Source organism: Anoplopoma fimbria, chromosome 7 (assembly GCF_027596085.1).
Source record: "Anoplopoma fimbria isolate UVic2021 breed Golden Eagle Sablefish chromosome 7, Afim_UVic_2022, whole genome shotgun sequence".
Taxonomy (NCBI): Eukaryota; Metazoa; Chordata; class Actinopteri; order Perciformes; family Anoplopomatidae; genus Anoplopoma; species Anoplopoma fimbria.
Window position 1 is genome coordinate 15,209,328 of NC_072455.1, and position 16,083 is coordinate 15,225,410.

Consider the following 16,083-nt stretch of genomic DNA (forward strand, 5'->3'; position numbering starts at 1 on the left):
ACTATTTTCCCACAGCAATACCATGCTTTAGTTTACATCTACTATTTAAAGAACACCAGGTCAGGAAACAATCTATTCTTCTCCATCCCTGACCAGACATTTAAAATAACACATGAACAGCCAACAGTACGATTTTAAGCTGTGAATTTATTGATAAGAATGGTCCAATAAATAGTTTCACACAGCCAAACCAATGAATGGTTCAGAACTGCTCAACATCCTTTCAGTGCTTTACTTCCCATGTTACACATCAGTTTGTCACAAAACACAAAACCAGATTAGAAATGATGGAACAGCTGCTTCAGGTCAGAGAACAGCAGCAAACTCGGAGGGTACAGGGGTGCGTTTAGGTCAAAACCAAAAAAGGTGCGACTAGTTCCATTGTTCTTGTATTTCAATATCATTTCTCAGTAAATTGGCTACACATGGAAAGATGCAAGGCTTGAAATGTTAAACAGACCTTACCAAGTGAAAGCTTCAGTAAGAAAAACATACAGGTGACAAAGAAAACACAAGAAACATGAGCCGCTTTTGACCAAGTCTAAAGAATCTGTCTATTTCCCGCCCTTTTAGCTGTTTCACTACACCTGCCATTTCCAATGGGTCTATGACGGTTTACAACACCTATTTTTATCCAGAATTAAAATCCAAATGCAGGTCAAACATGCCGTGGTACATTCAACACTATCTTTGCATGAGTAAATGTAACATGAGCAGATGCTGAAGACACAATCCTCTATCTGCATTTGGATTTTAATGCCAGTTTAAAATGAGGGTTTGTTCTTGCTTGTCTTAGTGAGCATGGGGTCTCCCGCGGCCTCTGCCCCTGCCGCCGCCAGGAGGTCCATCCATACTGCTGCGTGGGTTCTTGATCGTCTCATCCACGGACATGATGAGGCAGGCTGCCTCCGATGCCGCTGTCAGAGCATTGATCCTCACGATGGAGGGCTCCCAGACGCAGGCGGCAAAGTTGTCTGCAATATCCTCGTTGTTGATGTCTACGCCGTACCACATACCGCCCTGCAGGGAGATGACAGATTAAGCACACAGATTTATTTCCTGCTCCACTTCTAAAACTGAAGGCCATCAAAGCGTCCGTATGCCAAGTGCTTTATTAAAATGTGTGTTGCATGTGTGTTTCGTTTCCGACCTGTGCGTGTTTGGCGCGCAGCTTGTTCAGGATGTTGGTGGCGTCGAAGCCGGCGTTGTCACACAGCTGTCTGGGGATGATCTCCAGGGCCTTTGCGTACACTCCAATCAGCAGCTGTTGTTTTCCAGGGATGGTCCTGGAGTAATCCCGCAGGTACTTGGACAGCTCCATCTCTATGGCTCCTCCACCCGCAACAATGGAGTCATTCTGGAAATAGGTCAAGTACAGTCAGCGTATTGCTGTCGATGCACACAGATGGGCAGACAAATCAAACCCAGTCGAGGTTTTGGATCGAAATCAAATAGGATCTAAATCATAGGATCTCCCCTAAGGAGAATGCAGGCATCATTAACTAAATACATTTTTGCTATAACAAGTCAAAAAGTCTGAACTGCTGTTGTAAAAAATCTGAATATAATCCTAAACAACAAGAATAAGTAAATTGAAAAGACTGACTATTTTCAAACCAGACTGAAAAACCTGATACAGATTAAGTGACTGCTTTTTTTGTGACTCCTGAATTATAGTAACACAACCAGTCATGTGGACTGAACAGCAACACAGTGCGGTCAATAAATACATGTTACTGTATTCTCCTAATGGCTACATGTAATGAGCCGCCATGCACACACAAACTCCATGCGTCCACTGACCTTGATGGCTCTGCGTACGATCATGATGGCGTCATGCAGAGATCGCTCCGTCTCCTCTGTGAACTGCTCTGCTCCGCCCCTCAGGATGATGGTGCAGGTCTTCGCCTTGGGACAGCCCTTAAAGAAGTTATACCTGCAGACACGGACGTGATGGGTGTGAGCTGTTGTGGAGAATCCTGGTTTAAGCATCGTTTATATGCAATTTTAACTTGTGCTTCTTACCTCTCTCCTCCAACCTGGACCTCCTCGAAGAGCGCACACTGTCCCAGAACGTTGTCTGTCAGGGCACTTACTGAGGTCTGGATGGAGCCACCGCAGGCCTGTAGGTCACATTACACACAATCAGTCTTGTTCAAGTGAATTTTAGCAAAAGAAATAGAGGTTTGCAACACACAAGTGGATTCAAAAATAAGATCTAAAACTGAATTATATGATCATGTGTATATATATTCTAATATTTTACTGCAAATACATTTTGAGCGCGTGTTTAACAATTTTTGTTGACCCGTCACAATACAAAATATGTATGCTGAAAGCCATAACTATAAAATGAACATTCACTGAGAGTCTGGCAGGTATTCTAGTCATCCATCTTCATACTTTAAGAATACAGATGGAAGTTTTTAAAGAAGTGATGTATTCAGTGTCTGTCTGTGTCTGTGTCCTACCATCATGGTCCTCTTTAGATCCTCCTCCTGCACCCTGCCAGCACAGAACAGGTCTCTGTCAGCAAAGTACTGGGTGGCCACATCACCGATGGGTAACTTGGACAAAACCACCTTGGCTCCTGACTGATAGATCTTATCCAGTTTGTCATATAGGATGTTCCACTCTGCGTCCACAATTGCCTGGTAGTCCTGCAGAAAAGGGGAAAGAAAGTTAAAAGTTACAGGGAGCAAGGACGAAGACTAATTTTACAACATGTCAAGGAACTTCCACCCCGACGCTGTGTTGTGGTCTTCATACCTCCACACAGTTCACGCGGACCTCAGCGTTATCCTTCTCAGCCTTCAGCTCCAGCTCCACATTGAGCAGAGCAATCTTTGGATTGTCGTAGCGTTTAGGCTGCATCTCAAACCCGGCGTAGGAGAAGGTCTTCTTGAACGCAACCCCATCGATCAAATGGGACTCCTGTGAATATAGAAAGTGTGACGTGGTTGGATTTAGAATTCATAAAATCTAAAGAAACAGGAAAGAGTGATAAGAGTTGTTAAAGTAAACTCAATGAAAAGCTTATTTTTAAACTTTGTTTTTAATTTCTTTACCTAAATCTTCCATGACCCACCCATGAACTTGTTTCTCCAACCTCTTACAGTTGCTGTTATATCTTGTATTTAACATAAATTTTCATTAAGTGGGAGTAAAAGTAAATGATACAAACCTCAAGGGCTCCTCCCTGGACCTTCTTGATGCCGATCATCTTCAGAGACAGCAGCTCATCCAGAGACATGACAGCGTCCACCACCATTTTGGAGAAGAACTCCTTCTGACCTGCAATCAGCTTGGAGTTCAGGGCTGTGGATGCACACTTCTCCAGCAACTGTCTCTGCTCTCTGAGGGGAAAGAGATGGGGGGGAAATCACATTTAAAAATGTAAAACTAGACTAGCTTTTAAAAGCTCTATTTAACTACAACCCAAAGATACAATATTACTCATAGAATAGATCAAACCTCCAATGCTATCTGTCATGTTAATGACCTGTTGAAGTGAAAAGAGAGTGCTTACTGCTTGTCGTCTTTCTTCACAGGGACGGAGATCTCGTTGATCTTTTTGACAGCGAGGTGGGTGGCAGTGCGGAACGCTCTGATGATGGTCTGGGGGTGGAGACCATCCTCCACGTACGGCTTAAGCTGCTTCAAGAACTCAGCCGCCAGGAGAGTGACGGAGGTGGTGCCGTCCCCGACCTGAGGATGGTCAAATGGAATGAAGATGATTATGACAACCTATTGTATGATGTTCTGACCGGGACTAAATTGAATCCACAACCTCTCAATTGTCAAAAGGCCTTTAACCTTAAAAAACACACTTCTCACCTCAGCATCCTGGGAGCGAGCGATGTCCACCAGGGTCTTGGCTGCAGGGTGAACCACATCCAGCAGCTTCAAGATGGTGGCTCCATCATTGGAGATTGTGGCCTTACCTGGAAAACACGATCAATCAAACATTTTTGGTGAGGGAGAATTTCACCCGTACTCCGTTCCTACCATTTGTGTCTACACATCTCTTCTTACCTCTGCCATCCACCATCAGTTTGTCCATCCCCCTGGGCCCCAGGGTGGTCCTGACAGCTTCAGCAATAACCTGGAAAAGACATCCCAACAGGTGCATTTAGACAGATTTAGAGCATATTTGGTAAACACACACAATATCACAGTAAAAACAACAAACAAACAAAACACAAACACACAACAATCAAGGGAAACTTTAATTTTCTGACCTGGCAGGCATTGATGTTACTGACGAGCTGGGGAATGCCCTGAGAAGAGTCTGTCCCCTCCTTTAGCAAGATAACCTGTGTGGGCTGAAGAGCGGGATAGAGGAAGAGAGAAGAAGGGGTGGTTGGCAGAAGAAAAGAGGAAGAGAATTAAATATGGGAAGGAAGTGAGGGAATCAAGTTCGCTCAACCAAAAACAATCATTTAGAATATGTCAGGTATACAGAAGTAGTGTATCCTCAGCTAGTTATCTACACAGAAAATAAACACAAAAAAAACCTGATAGCAAACCTTTGCCTTTTTATAAACATAATTTTAGTGTGAAAAATAGGTGATGTGGTTTTCATTTGTAAAACAAAAGCTGGGCAATATATTAATGTTACTGTTCATCATGTTTCACTTAAATGTTGTGATAATAATCTGGTCACATAATGTCAAAATGTTGTCCAAATAAAGCAAACTGTAATAAAAAACAAACATTTTTTTAAAAGTGCAGCATTCTTCATTGTAATGAACAGTGATTTTGCTTATATTTCCATATTGTCACACCACGAGATCTAAACATCTATGATATTAAACTAAGCCAAATCACTCATACTCATGTTTTAAGTTGAGCTACTTTACCATTTCAGGCTATAACCTAAAAAGGTAAAACGTTGAGGCTGTGTCTGGTACTGTAGCTGTAGGGTGTGATGCTTTTGTTTCTCATCAGACATGCTGTGCGACACTGTCAAAGGCCGGATGTCTGTTTAGTCTGCTAATAATACTGTTCACTGTAGCAGGTTAAATCTCAGAAAACCTTATTATGCGCACTAAATAAACAGTTTTCTGATCATTAGTTAGCAGAATTTAATAAATGAACTGCAGTTAACTTTGTCTGGTCTTTTATGCTCTGCATCAGTCCGCTTCATTCAGTCATGGCTACCAAATACAAATGCTGAGTCACTAATAACTCTTGTAATACATTAAATTTAACGCCATTCAGTGAGCTATAACGCAGTACAGAGCAGTCCACGTTAGCCAGACATATTTCCTCTGCAGCCACTCTTACAAAGAGGCTAGCTAGCTAGCAGCGCCGTTAGCATCGTTTACGCCCATAGGTACTGGTTAGCCTACGAGGCTAACAGCCAGGCTAAAAATAAGACGTGTTTTAAATCTTTTTCACAAAATAATTGCTTCCAAAGAACACCAAACAGGGCTCGTCTAAATTTCGAATAGTGCAGATGCAAATTCCCGTTGACAAACTAAAGGATGGACATGGATTATACATTTGAGTTCGGGCATGGATGCTAACTCACTCACCATCATCTTTGCAGTTCCTTCGAGAAGCTTTCCACCGGCATCCAATCCCACAATGCTTTGCGAGATGAAGAGCTGTTAGGGGCACGTTCAAGAACGTGATGCGACGTTTTGTCAACGATAAGAGTTTTCTATTTTACACGTTTTCTGAATTAAATCACGGGGTTATTTATAAAGAAGCTTCTCTTGTGCAAATACTGTTAGTATAAATCACTAGTAAGGAGCCCTAATTCACAAAGAAGTCATTATCAAAGTAACATCATATAAATAAGTTGTGTAAAACGTATAAACCAGCCAATAAAATGTGACATAAAGTAAGAAGTTATTCAAAATTATAATGAAATCATATATGTTATATCAGTGTTGTTATTTTTGCATAGTAGCTGGGCTTTATAGCAGTTTTTTTTATTTCATTAAAGACTATTTCATTTCACAATGCCCCTTTTCAAAACTCTGTATCAACTATATTTTGGCCTCTTCCCCAATTATGTCAGATTTTATTTTGTAATCTTTCTTTTATTTATTTAGTGGTTCATTATATATTTAACACAGTACATTTATGTTAATTTTGTTTTGTAATATGTTTTTTCTATTAATAATGTGCACGTGTAGATAAGTTACTCCACCTGCTTGGTCATCATATCTACTTTGTCTAGTTGTTGTTTCTCAACATTTTAAGCAAGTTATCTCATATTAGGCAAACTCTCTTGCAAACTAGCATTGCTTTATGGAAAGTTGTTATAATAAACATGTTCAGAGCAGACATGCACATGGTTCATGTGAGCATCATTTTCATGTCACCATCCATTAGCGTGCCATATTGAGCATGCAGTCTGTGACTTTGCATACTGTTATGAACACAATGAAGAACACGGCAGTCTGCTCTGAAAATTTACATTTCAAACAATTGAAATGATCCAGCTGCGCTGTACATTTGTAGAAGTTGAGATAATAACTTTCATTCAAACATGTCATTGTAATTGATTGGTGCGTTAACTTCTAAGTGGCGTTCATAATGTTTCCCTGCCTCTAGAGCTGAAGAAAAGGGTTAGCTAGTTAACACTGTGTTTGTGTTTTGCCTTTTCAAACTGTTTGTACCATGTAGATTATACTGTAGTCAAAGCAAGTTGGAAAAAGATTATTTGGTAATTCACTTTTATTTCATTTCAATAGAGATAACACAGAACAAAGACATCATAAACAGATAAAACAATAATAACAGAAAAAACAGGAAGAAGATAAATAAATAAATTAAATACATACTATTAATAATAAGAACACATTTTTATCATTCACATGAAGCAGCTATATCTGTCCCACTTAGCGCCACCATCACACCATCATTAATCACATTGCCATCAGATTCTAATCATAATAAAAGCATGAACTACAATGCAGGCCATTTCTCACAAACCATGATAATGGAACTAGACATTTTTATTCAGAGAGTTAAAAAGTTTTGGGCCTTTAAACGTGCATTTATAAGCTTATAGTTGTTAACCTTCTTTATAGCAAAGATGGGAATCAAATCATTACAAAATATCCACTTAACCCTGTAATGAAACGTGAGTTGAACTAGGTGTTTCGTGGCATCATGCATGGCAGCCGTCCCAATCTGTGCAGGTAGAGCAGAGGCTGCAGGTAGCTACAGCTGACTGTAGCAGCTAAACCCAGGGGCAGATACTGACACTTCAGGGTACGAGCTGGAACTAGTCGCTCCAGGGGCAAAGTGAGGAGGATGGGGAGTTGGTTGAGTGTGAGGACAGCTTGGATGATGGCAATGGTGATGAAGGCTTTCTTCTTCATGGAATTCATGACTCCCTCTCCCCTTGGCTCGCTTCTTCCAACTTTCTTCACCTTTTCCTCCCTCTTTCCTTCTTTCATTCTGCCCTGCTCTTGTTTTCCCTCCTCCATCTTCACTACTCGACTCCCCTTTTTGCCAGCCTTTTTGTCCTCCGCCCTTGTCTCCTTCTTCTCCATTACAACTCTGTCCCCCAGCGGAGGCTTTTTTAATGTTTTGAGAACAGACAGGCTGCAGAAGGTGTCTACAACCATAACGGGGAGGAACAACATGACCAGGGTGAACGCAGAGCGCTGAACAAGACTATAGGAAGCCATGATGAAGTAAATGAACCATGAGACACCCAAACATCCCCATCTATACCGACGCGACTTGAACCTGGAGGGAAGGAGGAGAGAACAGAGAGAAGAGATTTACACCTAATACTCCACATCTTCATGTTTTCATCATCATATAACAAGCAAGAGTGCAAGTCCAAGTTCTTTCATAGACACAGAGGAAATTATAAGTGTTTTCAGAGGCCAAGACCGACACAAAAGTTGTGGGTAATGATGTACTAAATAATGGGCTGTTATGAAATAGAAGCCGCCAGTCATCAGGATTATGAGCCCATGCATTCATGGCTATTACACCAAGTTGTTACAATTTGTTACCGTGATGTTATTAACCGCTATAAACCACTAAACTAAATAAAATAAAAAAAGGTCTTATGTTCAACATGTCTAAAGCTGTCAACATTGTGTGTGGTTTTACCGTTGATAGTCGAGGGGTCGCACCACAGCCATGTACCTGTCCACACACACCAGACAGAGGAGCAGCGGCTTCATAACGAACACCATCGCGTTCAGGAAAGTCACCAAGGCCAGCACATTGTTACTCTGCCACAGAAAGTGATTGGCAAAGAATGTGAGCAAGCCCAGGAAGAAGGACAGCTGGGTGAGGGCCAGGTGGAGGGGGAAGAAGTCTCCGGGGAGGACGCCGGCAACCTTTGACCTTTAGATTTTGTAAATGATAATAAAGCTGTATTAAAAGTGGATGAAGTCCAAAAAAAAAACAAGTTTGCGAGAACTGGTATTGACATGTAGGATAAGACTCTACCTGAATGCCTTATTAAAATGGTTCTTTTGTATTTTCATTTAATTGAAGATGCATTATGGCTGTACATTCTATGTCATGATATTACACCAAAATGTAAAGAAGATATTTACCTTTGCCTGAGGATGTGACAGGTGAGCCAAAGGTTTGACGGGGCACCGGCCAAGAATTCAAAGCAGTAGGTGATGCAGAGAATAAGGAAGCCTGTCGAAGGTCCTCTTAATTCGCCAGAACCATCATCATTATAGGGATCACAGTCAGACCAGTAATACACTGAAGGTGATAAAGAAGAGTTCACAGCGGATCTTTTCATACTGCAGAGAAAAAGGAAATGGTCCAGTGATGACAGAAAAGTAGTTTTAAAGCACAATTCAGTGTGAGTGGCGCTCTGAGGGCAGCTGGGTTTGTTCCAACTGTTTGCTCCAAGTTCATTTTATATAAGGTTCTGCCTTCAGAAACACCTAACATGAACGATTTGCATGAAATGGGAGGAATCAGACGCCTTCAGTGTTTCCTACTCTATGCTGTGAGCTTATTGCATACTCTTCATATGTGAGTTTAAACCTCAAGTTCTGCTATAAGTACTGCTAAGCTATTTAACCCCAACTTAAACAGTGGGTATTCATTTAAATATGTATCTGTTTTTTTGTCATATACTGGAAGAAAACTCTGATCTGCCATTTGGAATGAAGATATCTTAAAGCATATATTGTATACTAGAGGACAAAATGACAACCGTGTGAAGAAATAATTAACAACAAAGTACAGAAATCCCTTTCTAGATGTGATATGTTGACTCTATTACAACAATTTAAAGTGCTTTACATAGGACGTAAAGAGGCATTAAGACATGAAACATGGCAATATACATATAAATATAATTTGAAAGTAATTGAAAATACCATGATTTTGAAAATAACAAAACATAAAAAAAGTTAAATAGGATAAAGTGTGGAAAAAAGCTGTGTCGTTTCAGTACAGTGCAAGAAGACCCAGTTGACCACACAACAATAAAAATCTGTGCAATATAAATAATCTGTGCAATACAATAATGATTATGTATGTACAATAATTATTCTGTCTGTATATATCATTTTTTAGTTATTGTGGATTTTTTACTTTTTTTACTTACTTATTTAATATTCTTTACTGTGTAATTACATATTTACTTATTTATAATACTTGTTTTGATCTTGTTTTTCAATATGTATCTTGTTTCCGCTATACTCTCTGCTGCTGAAATCCTGCAAATTTAAAGGATTATTTTATTTTATTTTATCTTAAATTAATACATAGACCAGGATTTAAAAGCGTTGACAAGGGATCCTGAACGCAGCTTTGGTTACGTCACCCAGCGGTGCTGAATGCAGGCCTCTGATTGGCTTGCGGTTCGTGTGACGGAGCCTGAAGTGTGCTCGATCTAGTTTCAGCATGCACTGCATGGGCGGAGCTCTAGCTCTAGTCCATACTCAATAGTGCAGACTCCACCCGTGCAGATACTCTCGACAACAAAACACGCGCTCATACTCTTTTACCAAGAACTCGCGCGGAGTTTAGATATACAACACGCATCTGTGGCGGGAGATGTCGGACGGAGCGAGCTAAAAACGACGCCGTTGTTTTGGTGTTAAATTGTGTCAAAATAAAGTCGCATAGCAGAAGGAGGGGTGACAATAAACGGGGTGGCCTCGGACGACAACGCAAAGATGGGAGATTTCGGAATATATGCGGTGTTTGGAGTGAACGGTCCGCCTCAAAGGCTGCTGAGGTAACTCCGACCAACGATGACTTAACAGTGACGCAGATAACGTTGAAGTTATCTAGTTTTTCTCACCGTGACACGTTATGCTCGTGAACAACGTTACGGTTTTTGTCAGCAGGTCTCCATGTCGTAAAGCTCTATCCATTAACGACGTGTTTATAGAGAACGTGAAACAAATGTCAATTAGTACGTTGCCATCTCAAGTCGTTTTTATGGATAGCAAGTGACCAATTTCCCCTTAATTCTGTATTATTATTTCCTTGTCAGTGCTGAAGGTTCGTGCAGGGTGCTTGTTGCAGTTCCCCCGAGTGTCCGCCAGGTGGTGCTGTTCAGCAGCGGCCCGTGGGGAGAGCGCATCTGCGTCAACGCGGAGCTCAACGATGCAGACCGGTACCCCATCACTATCGGAAAACTGACTCCATACAACAAGTAGGTTGACTGACCATATCATACGATTTTGACTACTTCCTAAAATTGTAAAAGTTTACCATGTTGTGATATTTCTGGGTCTCCCACTGTTATCAAATCTGAATGTAAATGACCTGATTTACTGAGTAACCAGGATATCTAATGTCCTGCAGGTGCCTGTCATGGGAGCAGTGGGAAGAGGAGACCTGGACAGACAGTCTCACACTGAGTGTCACTCTGGAAGGAGGAAACCTGGTAAATATCGAACAAGCCATAAGATTCGGTCTAATAAGTGGTTATATTGTTGTACCGGCTAATAGCCATATCATGAGACAATAAATATGGAAATATAACACAGTATTCCTAGGCAATAAGTCACACACACATTTAATAGTGAAGACTGTTCCTGCACATAAATTCAGTTATGGATAATATAATATAATATAATATAATATATATATATATAATATATATATATATATATATATATATATATGAAATGGATGCATGTATTCCCCCCCTCAGGTAAAAGCAGATTGGTCAGAGCCAGAGCTTCTGACTGTGAAGGAATACACACCAAAGGTAATCTTTGTGAATTATTAACTTTATATATATATACTTATATTAGTATCAGAAATTAGCAACTACGACCATATCAAGAGCTACTTGCAACAGCCATATTTTAAAACTGTAATGTTTTTATACACTTGTCAGTATGACTTGTTTTAAAGCTTACTTTTGTAGTTCCCTACATTGAACTCAATGCCTGTCAGAAAACCCTGTAAGGACAAACACTTTTCTTTTTACACTTGTACGGGCTTTTCGTTTCAAGCTAAAACCAGAGCGGAGTGAGACTTCTTCACTTGAAATTAAGAGTGTAATATCCTCCTCAAAGCCCGACATGTTTGTGCTGCAGCATTACATCCTGGTCTGTTGTGACTTAAGTATTTGCTTAATGATGAATGACACTGTCTGTTGACTGTACCAGGAAACTGTGGCTCCGCTCGCACCTCGGGAGGTCAACAGCAAGAGGAAGAGAGAGCGAGCGTCGGAGGAAGACAGTGAAGGGAATAAGATGACTACTAACGGGGAAGACGAGAACGTGTGTCCCAATGGCACCACAGAGAAGACCACGCCTGTGCGAAAGGCCAGAGGTCAAACCAAGGGGGGCCAGAAGCTGTTCAGTATTAGAGAAGATGCAACAAAGATGAAGGGACCAGGTGAGACAGACAGCATGTTGTGTAAGGAGAATTATAATGTGATGATGATGATGTTGTTGTTGTTTATTGTCCTGTTGATGAATCCATGACTTCCCATTACTTTATAACAAATCAGTAAAAAAATCTTTTTCACTTTCTCCGGTCCACAGTTAATGCAGCAGTAGAGGCGCAGGGGATTGTGGGAAGAACACCTCCTCAGAGTTCAGCAAGGACGAAGAGTAGGCAGGCCAAGACTCCCACACAGGCCGGTAAATGTGTGCACGCACATTACATACCATTTTAGTTGTGTTTTATGTTTTATGTGTTTATGTCTTTTTGTCGCATTTATTCACCTTTCAGTCCCATAGCTGGTACACATCACCCACCTGGGTTCACAGAATACTATTTTCTGTTCACATAAAACTTGGAGAGGCCATGGTGCATCCTGGTATTTGTAGGTCACAGCTACCTGGGTAGCACAGTTGGAAGATATGCTTATTTGTGGTCTTGTCAACAGTTAGACGAAAAGTTCAATGCCCTGTTATTTATACAACTTTAGCCAGGGGACGCTTAGCTTAGCATAAAGACTGGAAACAGATAAAATAAGATAATCCTTTATTAGTCCCGCAGCGGGGAAATTTACAGGATTTACAGCAGTATAGAGTATAGTGCAAACAAGAGACATAGTAAAAAAAAAAAACAAGATCAAAACAAGTATTATAAATAAGCAATTAAAAAACAGTAAAGAATCCACAATAACTGAAATATTATATATACAGACAGAATAACTATTATAACTATTATTGCACAGTGTATTTATATTGCACAGGTTTTAAGTGTTTTGTGGTCTACTGGGAGCAGAGCTGGTTGTGCAGCCTGACAGCAGAAACGAGGGGAAACTATTAGCGTAGCCTCCATTCAGACCTCTATCCTGAGATTTAGTTTGAGATGTTTGAGAGACATTAACACTTGAAATACCAAATTAGTTATTTTTCCTGCAGCCCCATTGGTCAGCCCGTCAGGTCGCTGGGGCCAGACTCTGTGTCCCATCGATGCTCAGACAGCTATTCTGATCGGAGGGCAGGGATCCAGGATGCAGTTCTGCAAAGATCCCATGTGGAAGCTCTGCACAGGTCTGTCTGCAAACAACACTCATAACAGGCTCCAGTGAGAATTGAGTTCAAGGGAATTTCATTTCTGGTGGTGCCATGTCATAGAGAGTGTTCTTGTCTCTGTCCAACAGAGGACATGTCCTGGTTTGCGGCGGAGACTCTGGCAGAGGGCCCGACACCAGAGGCCAGAATCGGCCACACAGCCGTGTATGACCCGGACTCGAGGCGGATCTTTGTATTCGGAGGCTCAAAGAACAAGAAGTGGTTCAATGACGTTCACATCCTTGACACACAGAGCTGGAAGTGGACCATGGTGGAGGTGTGTGTGTGTTTTGTGTTTCTTTTTTTTCTTTTGCTGCTTGACCTCCTTAATTTCCTCCTCCTCTCTCTCTCTCCTCTCTCTCTCTCTCTCTCTCTCTCTCTCTCTCTCTCTTTCCTCCTCCAGGCTCAAGGAAAGGTTCCTCCTCTGGCCTACCACAGCTGCAGTATGTTTCGGGGTGAGCTGTTTGTGCTCGGAGGAGTGTTTCCTTGCCCAAACCCACAGCCGGACGGCTGCAGCGACTTGCTCTATATCTTCGACCCCAACCTCTCCATCTGGTACCAGCCTATTGTAACTGGCGACACACCCTCCCCCCGCTCTGGGTAAGATGGTTTGATCCAAATATCATCTCAGCACGTCCGGCTGGTATTCCTTTTTTTCCCGCACACATTTAATCACTAAATTTTCTCCCCGTTTCATCCTCCCTTTTTGTTTCTCTTTCAGCCACTCTGCATGTGTGATGCAGGAGAGGAAGATCTATGTATTTGGTGGGTGGGACACCCCTGTCTGCTACAATGACATGTACATGTTGGACCTCGGTAAGCCACAGTCCCGCTGGTCTTATAGGAAATTCTTGGTTTCATGCACATATATCTTCATAGAGGTTTAAATACACAGCTTGCATAGTTAAAATGAAAAACATTTTTGCTTGTTAGGCCTGATGGAGTTTTCTGCTGTGAAAACAACTGGGAAAGCCCCGTCTCCTCGAAGGTACACAACTAAACGCACCCAACTAAAACTGGATATTGTACCTCAGTACTTTTTCAATATGTATAATATCTGCACAGCATTTGAAATGGTATGAAGTCCCATTTGGTGCCCTTTTCTGTGTTCCAGCTGGCATGGCAGTGCTGTGCTCTCAGACACAAAGTTCCTGATCCACGGAGGTTACAACGGAAACAACGCCCTCAGTGACACCTTCATCTTTGATATAGGTGAGAGACCGCTCACAATTAAGTCTTAAGTCTTTCAAATGGCATGACATTGACAAACTGCTGGACATTTTATATTAGAATAAACTTTATCGCCATTGCACAGATAGATATAGATATGTAGAAAACGCAATGCATTTCCCAGATTTTCACATGGGTGGCTTGTTTTATTCAAAGCCCAAATATTTACAATAATGGAGATTTTTCTTTTTTGAAAATTTGCAGATATTCTCATTTGAGAAGCTGGAACCAGCAAATGTTTATTTTTTTTCCCAAAAAAATGATGATTTATTGATTATTAGAAGATGTTTTCAGGTGATAGGCTAATTATTTCAGCGCTGTCAATTTCTCATAAAGAAAAACCATATCTACTTATTTTATAGTAGAGTAGTATCAGGAATGTGTGAATTTACAGTTATTACAAAGTGAGTGGCGTGGCCATGGTTACATAAGGTCTGCAACAATTTTTTACATTTTTTTTATTGATAAAACACAATTTCATTATGGATCTTCACAATAAAAAGAATCACTCTTTTGACTTTGTTTCATTGGTTAAGACACCAACAGCTGGACGGAGGTGACGCTCCCTCAGTTGTCCGTCCCCAGGGCGGGGCACGCCATCATTACCATGGACAAAGCCAATCAACAGCGTTTCTCAGGGGAAGATGAAGACGCGGATATGGACTCTGGCTCCGTCAGAAGTACCCTGCTGGTGTTTGGAGGCGGAGACAACGAGGGCAACTTCTACTCCGACCTGACGACTGTCGCCGTGGAGGATCTGCTCGGTGCTATATAAAGAAAGTGAGTCAGAGGAGAATCCTCACTCCCCGACTGGATGTGAAGCTATTTTAACACCCCCACAGATCCTATATTATTTATGTTCCTACAGTGTGTCTATGTTTCCTTATGTTGTGTGAGCCCTCTTTTATTTCTACTATGTTTTTTTTAAAGATGTTGGTATTTGAAAGTGTACAGTTTGGGCATTGCTTCTATACAGATTCTCCATGTAGTACATAACAGGAATATGGAGTTACTTTTTTAGCAAACTTCAAAGAAAAGTGATTCCTCTTTCTCTCCCTGTGGTTCCATATTAATAAGAGCAATGATGTTGGTATAAACCATATAACATTCAGATTATTTTAGTCATCAGGGACTCGACTCATTTGTTTATGTACATAGTTTAAAGCTTTTCAGTTCCTCAGCTAAAATGTGTATTTTTATTTCCATTAAATTTGACTTTCTTTCTTTTACTTATGAATCATTGTGGCTTTCAGAAGCGCTGATATTTGGGAAATGTCGCATTTGGATAGCTGCAGGTGCATTAACTGAATGTTATGCTCAAAATCACGTTATTTCCATAAGTTCCAAAATCACAATTCATCTTCCCATGCTGATCATTTGTACTTGGATTCAGTTTATACTTAATAAACATTTGATTTTCTCCACTGTATTTGAAGTAAAATATTCCTTTTTAAGTTAACATTTTGTTTTTCTGCTCAGTTACATCTCTATAAATTAAGTAAGCCACATGTGAAGAGATGTAGTCTCAGTAAATCTCAACTTCGACAAGCTTTTCCATTTGCAGAATAATTAACCCACCTTTTTAGTCTGAAATAAGACGTTGAGGTATAATTTATACCAAGTTGTGTCAAACTGATGTAGTTTAAATGAGGTTTGACACTTTAACAGGAAAGGCCCATTAATAACATCCCTGTTGGCCCGGTAACTCAACACTAACAGGAGCTAATGTCAGACTAGCAGAGTAACACTGATGCTATCTTCAAAGAGCCAGAGCTAAATGGAGACATTTTAATCAAAGATTAGTGGAGCTGGAGAGGGATTATCTTCCTTTCTGATGAAAAGCTGATAATGTTGTCATGAACATGGCTGTTTTTTAACTTTAATATATTCATAGGGT

The 16,083-nt window shown here is 40.8% G+C and overlaps 2 protein-coding genes across 2 annotated transcripts; one reads left to right on the forward strand and one right to left on the reverse strand.

The window, feature by feature from the left end:
* Positions 1 to 127: 127 nt before the first annotated feature.
* On the reverse strand, positions 128 to 5,630 carry cct7 (chaperonin containing TCP1, subunit 7 (eta)). Its single transcript, XM_054601238.1, has 12 exons — positions 5,541 to 5,630; positions 4,242 to 4,325; positions 4,036 to 4,105; positions 3,838 to 3,944; positions 3,530 to 3,708; positions 3,185 to 3,356; positions 2,770 to 2,934; positions 2,472 to 2,660; positions 2,026 to 2,123; positions 1,804 to 1,936; positions 1,151 to 1,357; positions 128 to 1,020 (listed from the first exon to the last, which is right to left on the reverse strand). The coding sequence occupies exons 1-12, from the start codon at positions 5,544 to 5,546 to the stop codon at positions 793 to 795; spliced, it is 1,638 nt and encodes a 545-aa protein (XP_054457213.1). The 5' UTR covers positions 5,547 to 5,630; the 3' UTR covers positions 128 to 792.
* Positions 5,631 to 9,926: 4,296 nt separating this feature from the next.
* krcp (kelch repeat-containing protein) lies at positions 9,927 to 15,634 on the forward strand. The gene is made up of 13 exons (XM_054601604.1): positions 9,927 to 10,201; positions 10,463 to 10,624; positions 10,777 to 10,858; positions 11,129 to 11,185; positions 11,592 to 11,823; positions 11,973 to 12,071; positions 12,804 to 12,935; positions 13,046 to 13,233; positions 13,360 to 13,556; positions 13,678 to 13,772; positions 13,890 to 13,944; positions 14,071 to 14,168; positions 14,723 to 15,634. Exons 1-13 carry the CDS (start codon positions 10,140 to 10,142, stop codon positions 14,959 to 14,961), a joined length of 1,698 nt encoding a protein of 565 aa, XP_054457579.1. The 5' UTR covers positions 9,927 to 10,139; the 3' UTR covers positions 14,962 to 15,634.
* Positions 15,635 to 16,083: the final 449 nt, after the last annotated feature.

Bases quoted from the DNA above. Each gene is read 5' to 3' on its own strand.
- cct7 (XM_054601238.1), bottom strand. The intron at 2,124-2,471 runs GTAGGACACAGA...TGTGACCTACAG, and splicing joins ATCTAAAGAGGACCATGATG to GCCTGCGGTGGCTCCATCCA. The intron at 1,937-2,025 runs GTAAGAAGCACA...CCGTGTCTGCAG, and splicing joins GTCCAGGTTGGAGGAGAGAG to GTATAACTTCTTTAAGGGCT.
- krcp (XM_054601604.1), top strand. From the start codon at position 10,140: ATGGGAGATTTCGGAATATATGCGGTGTTTGGAGTGAACGGTCCGCCT. The intron at 10,625-10,776 runs GTAGGTTGACTG...AATGTCCTGCAG, and splicing joins AAACTGACTCCATACAACAA to GTGCCTGTCATGGGAGCAGT. The intron at 11,824-11,972 runs GTGAGACAGACA...TCCGGTCCACAG, and splicing joins AACAAAGATGAAGGGACCAG to TTAATGCAGCAGTAGAGGCG.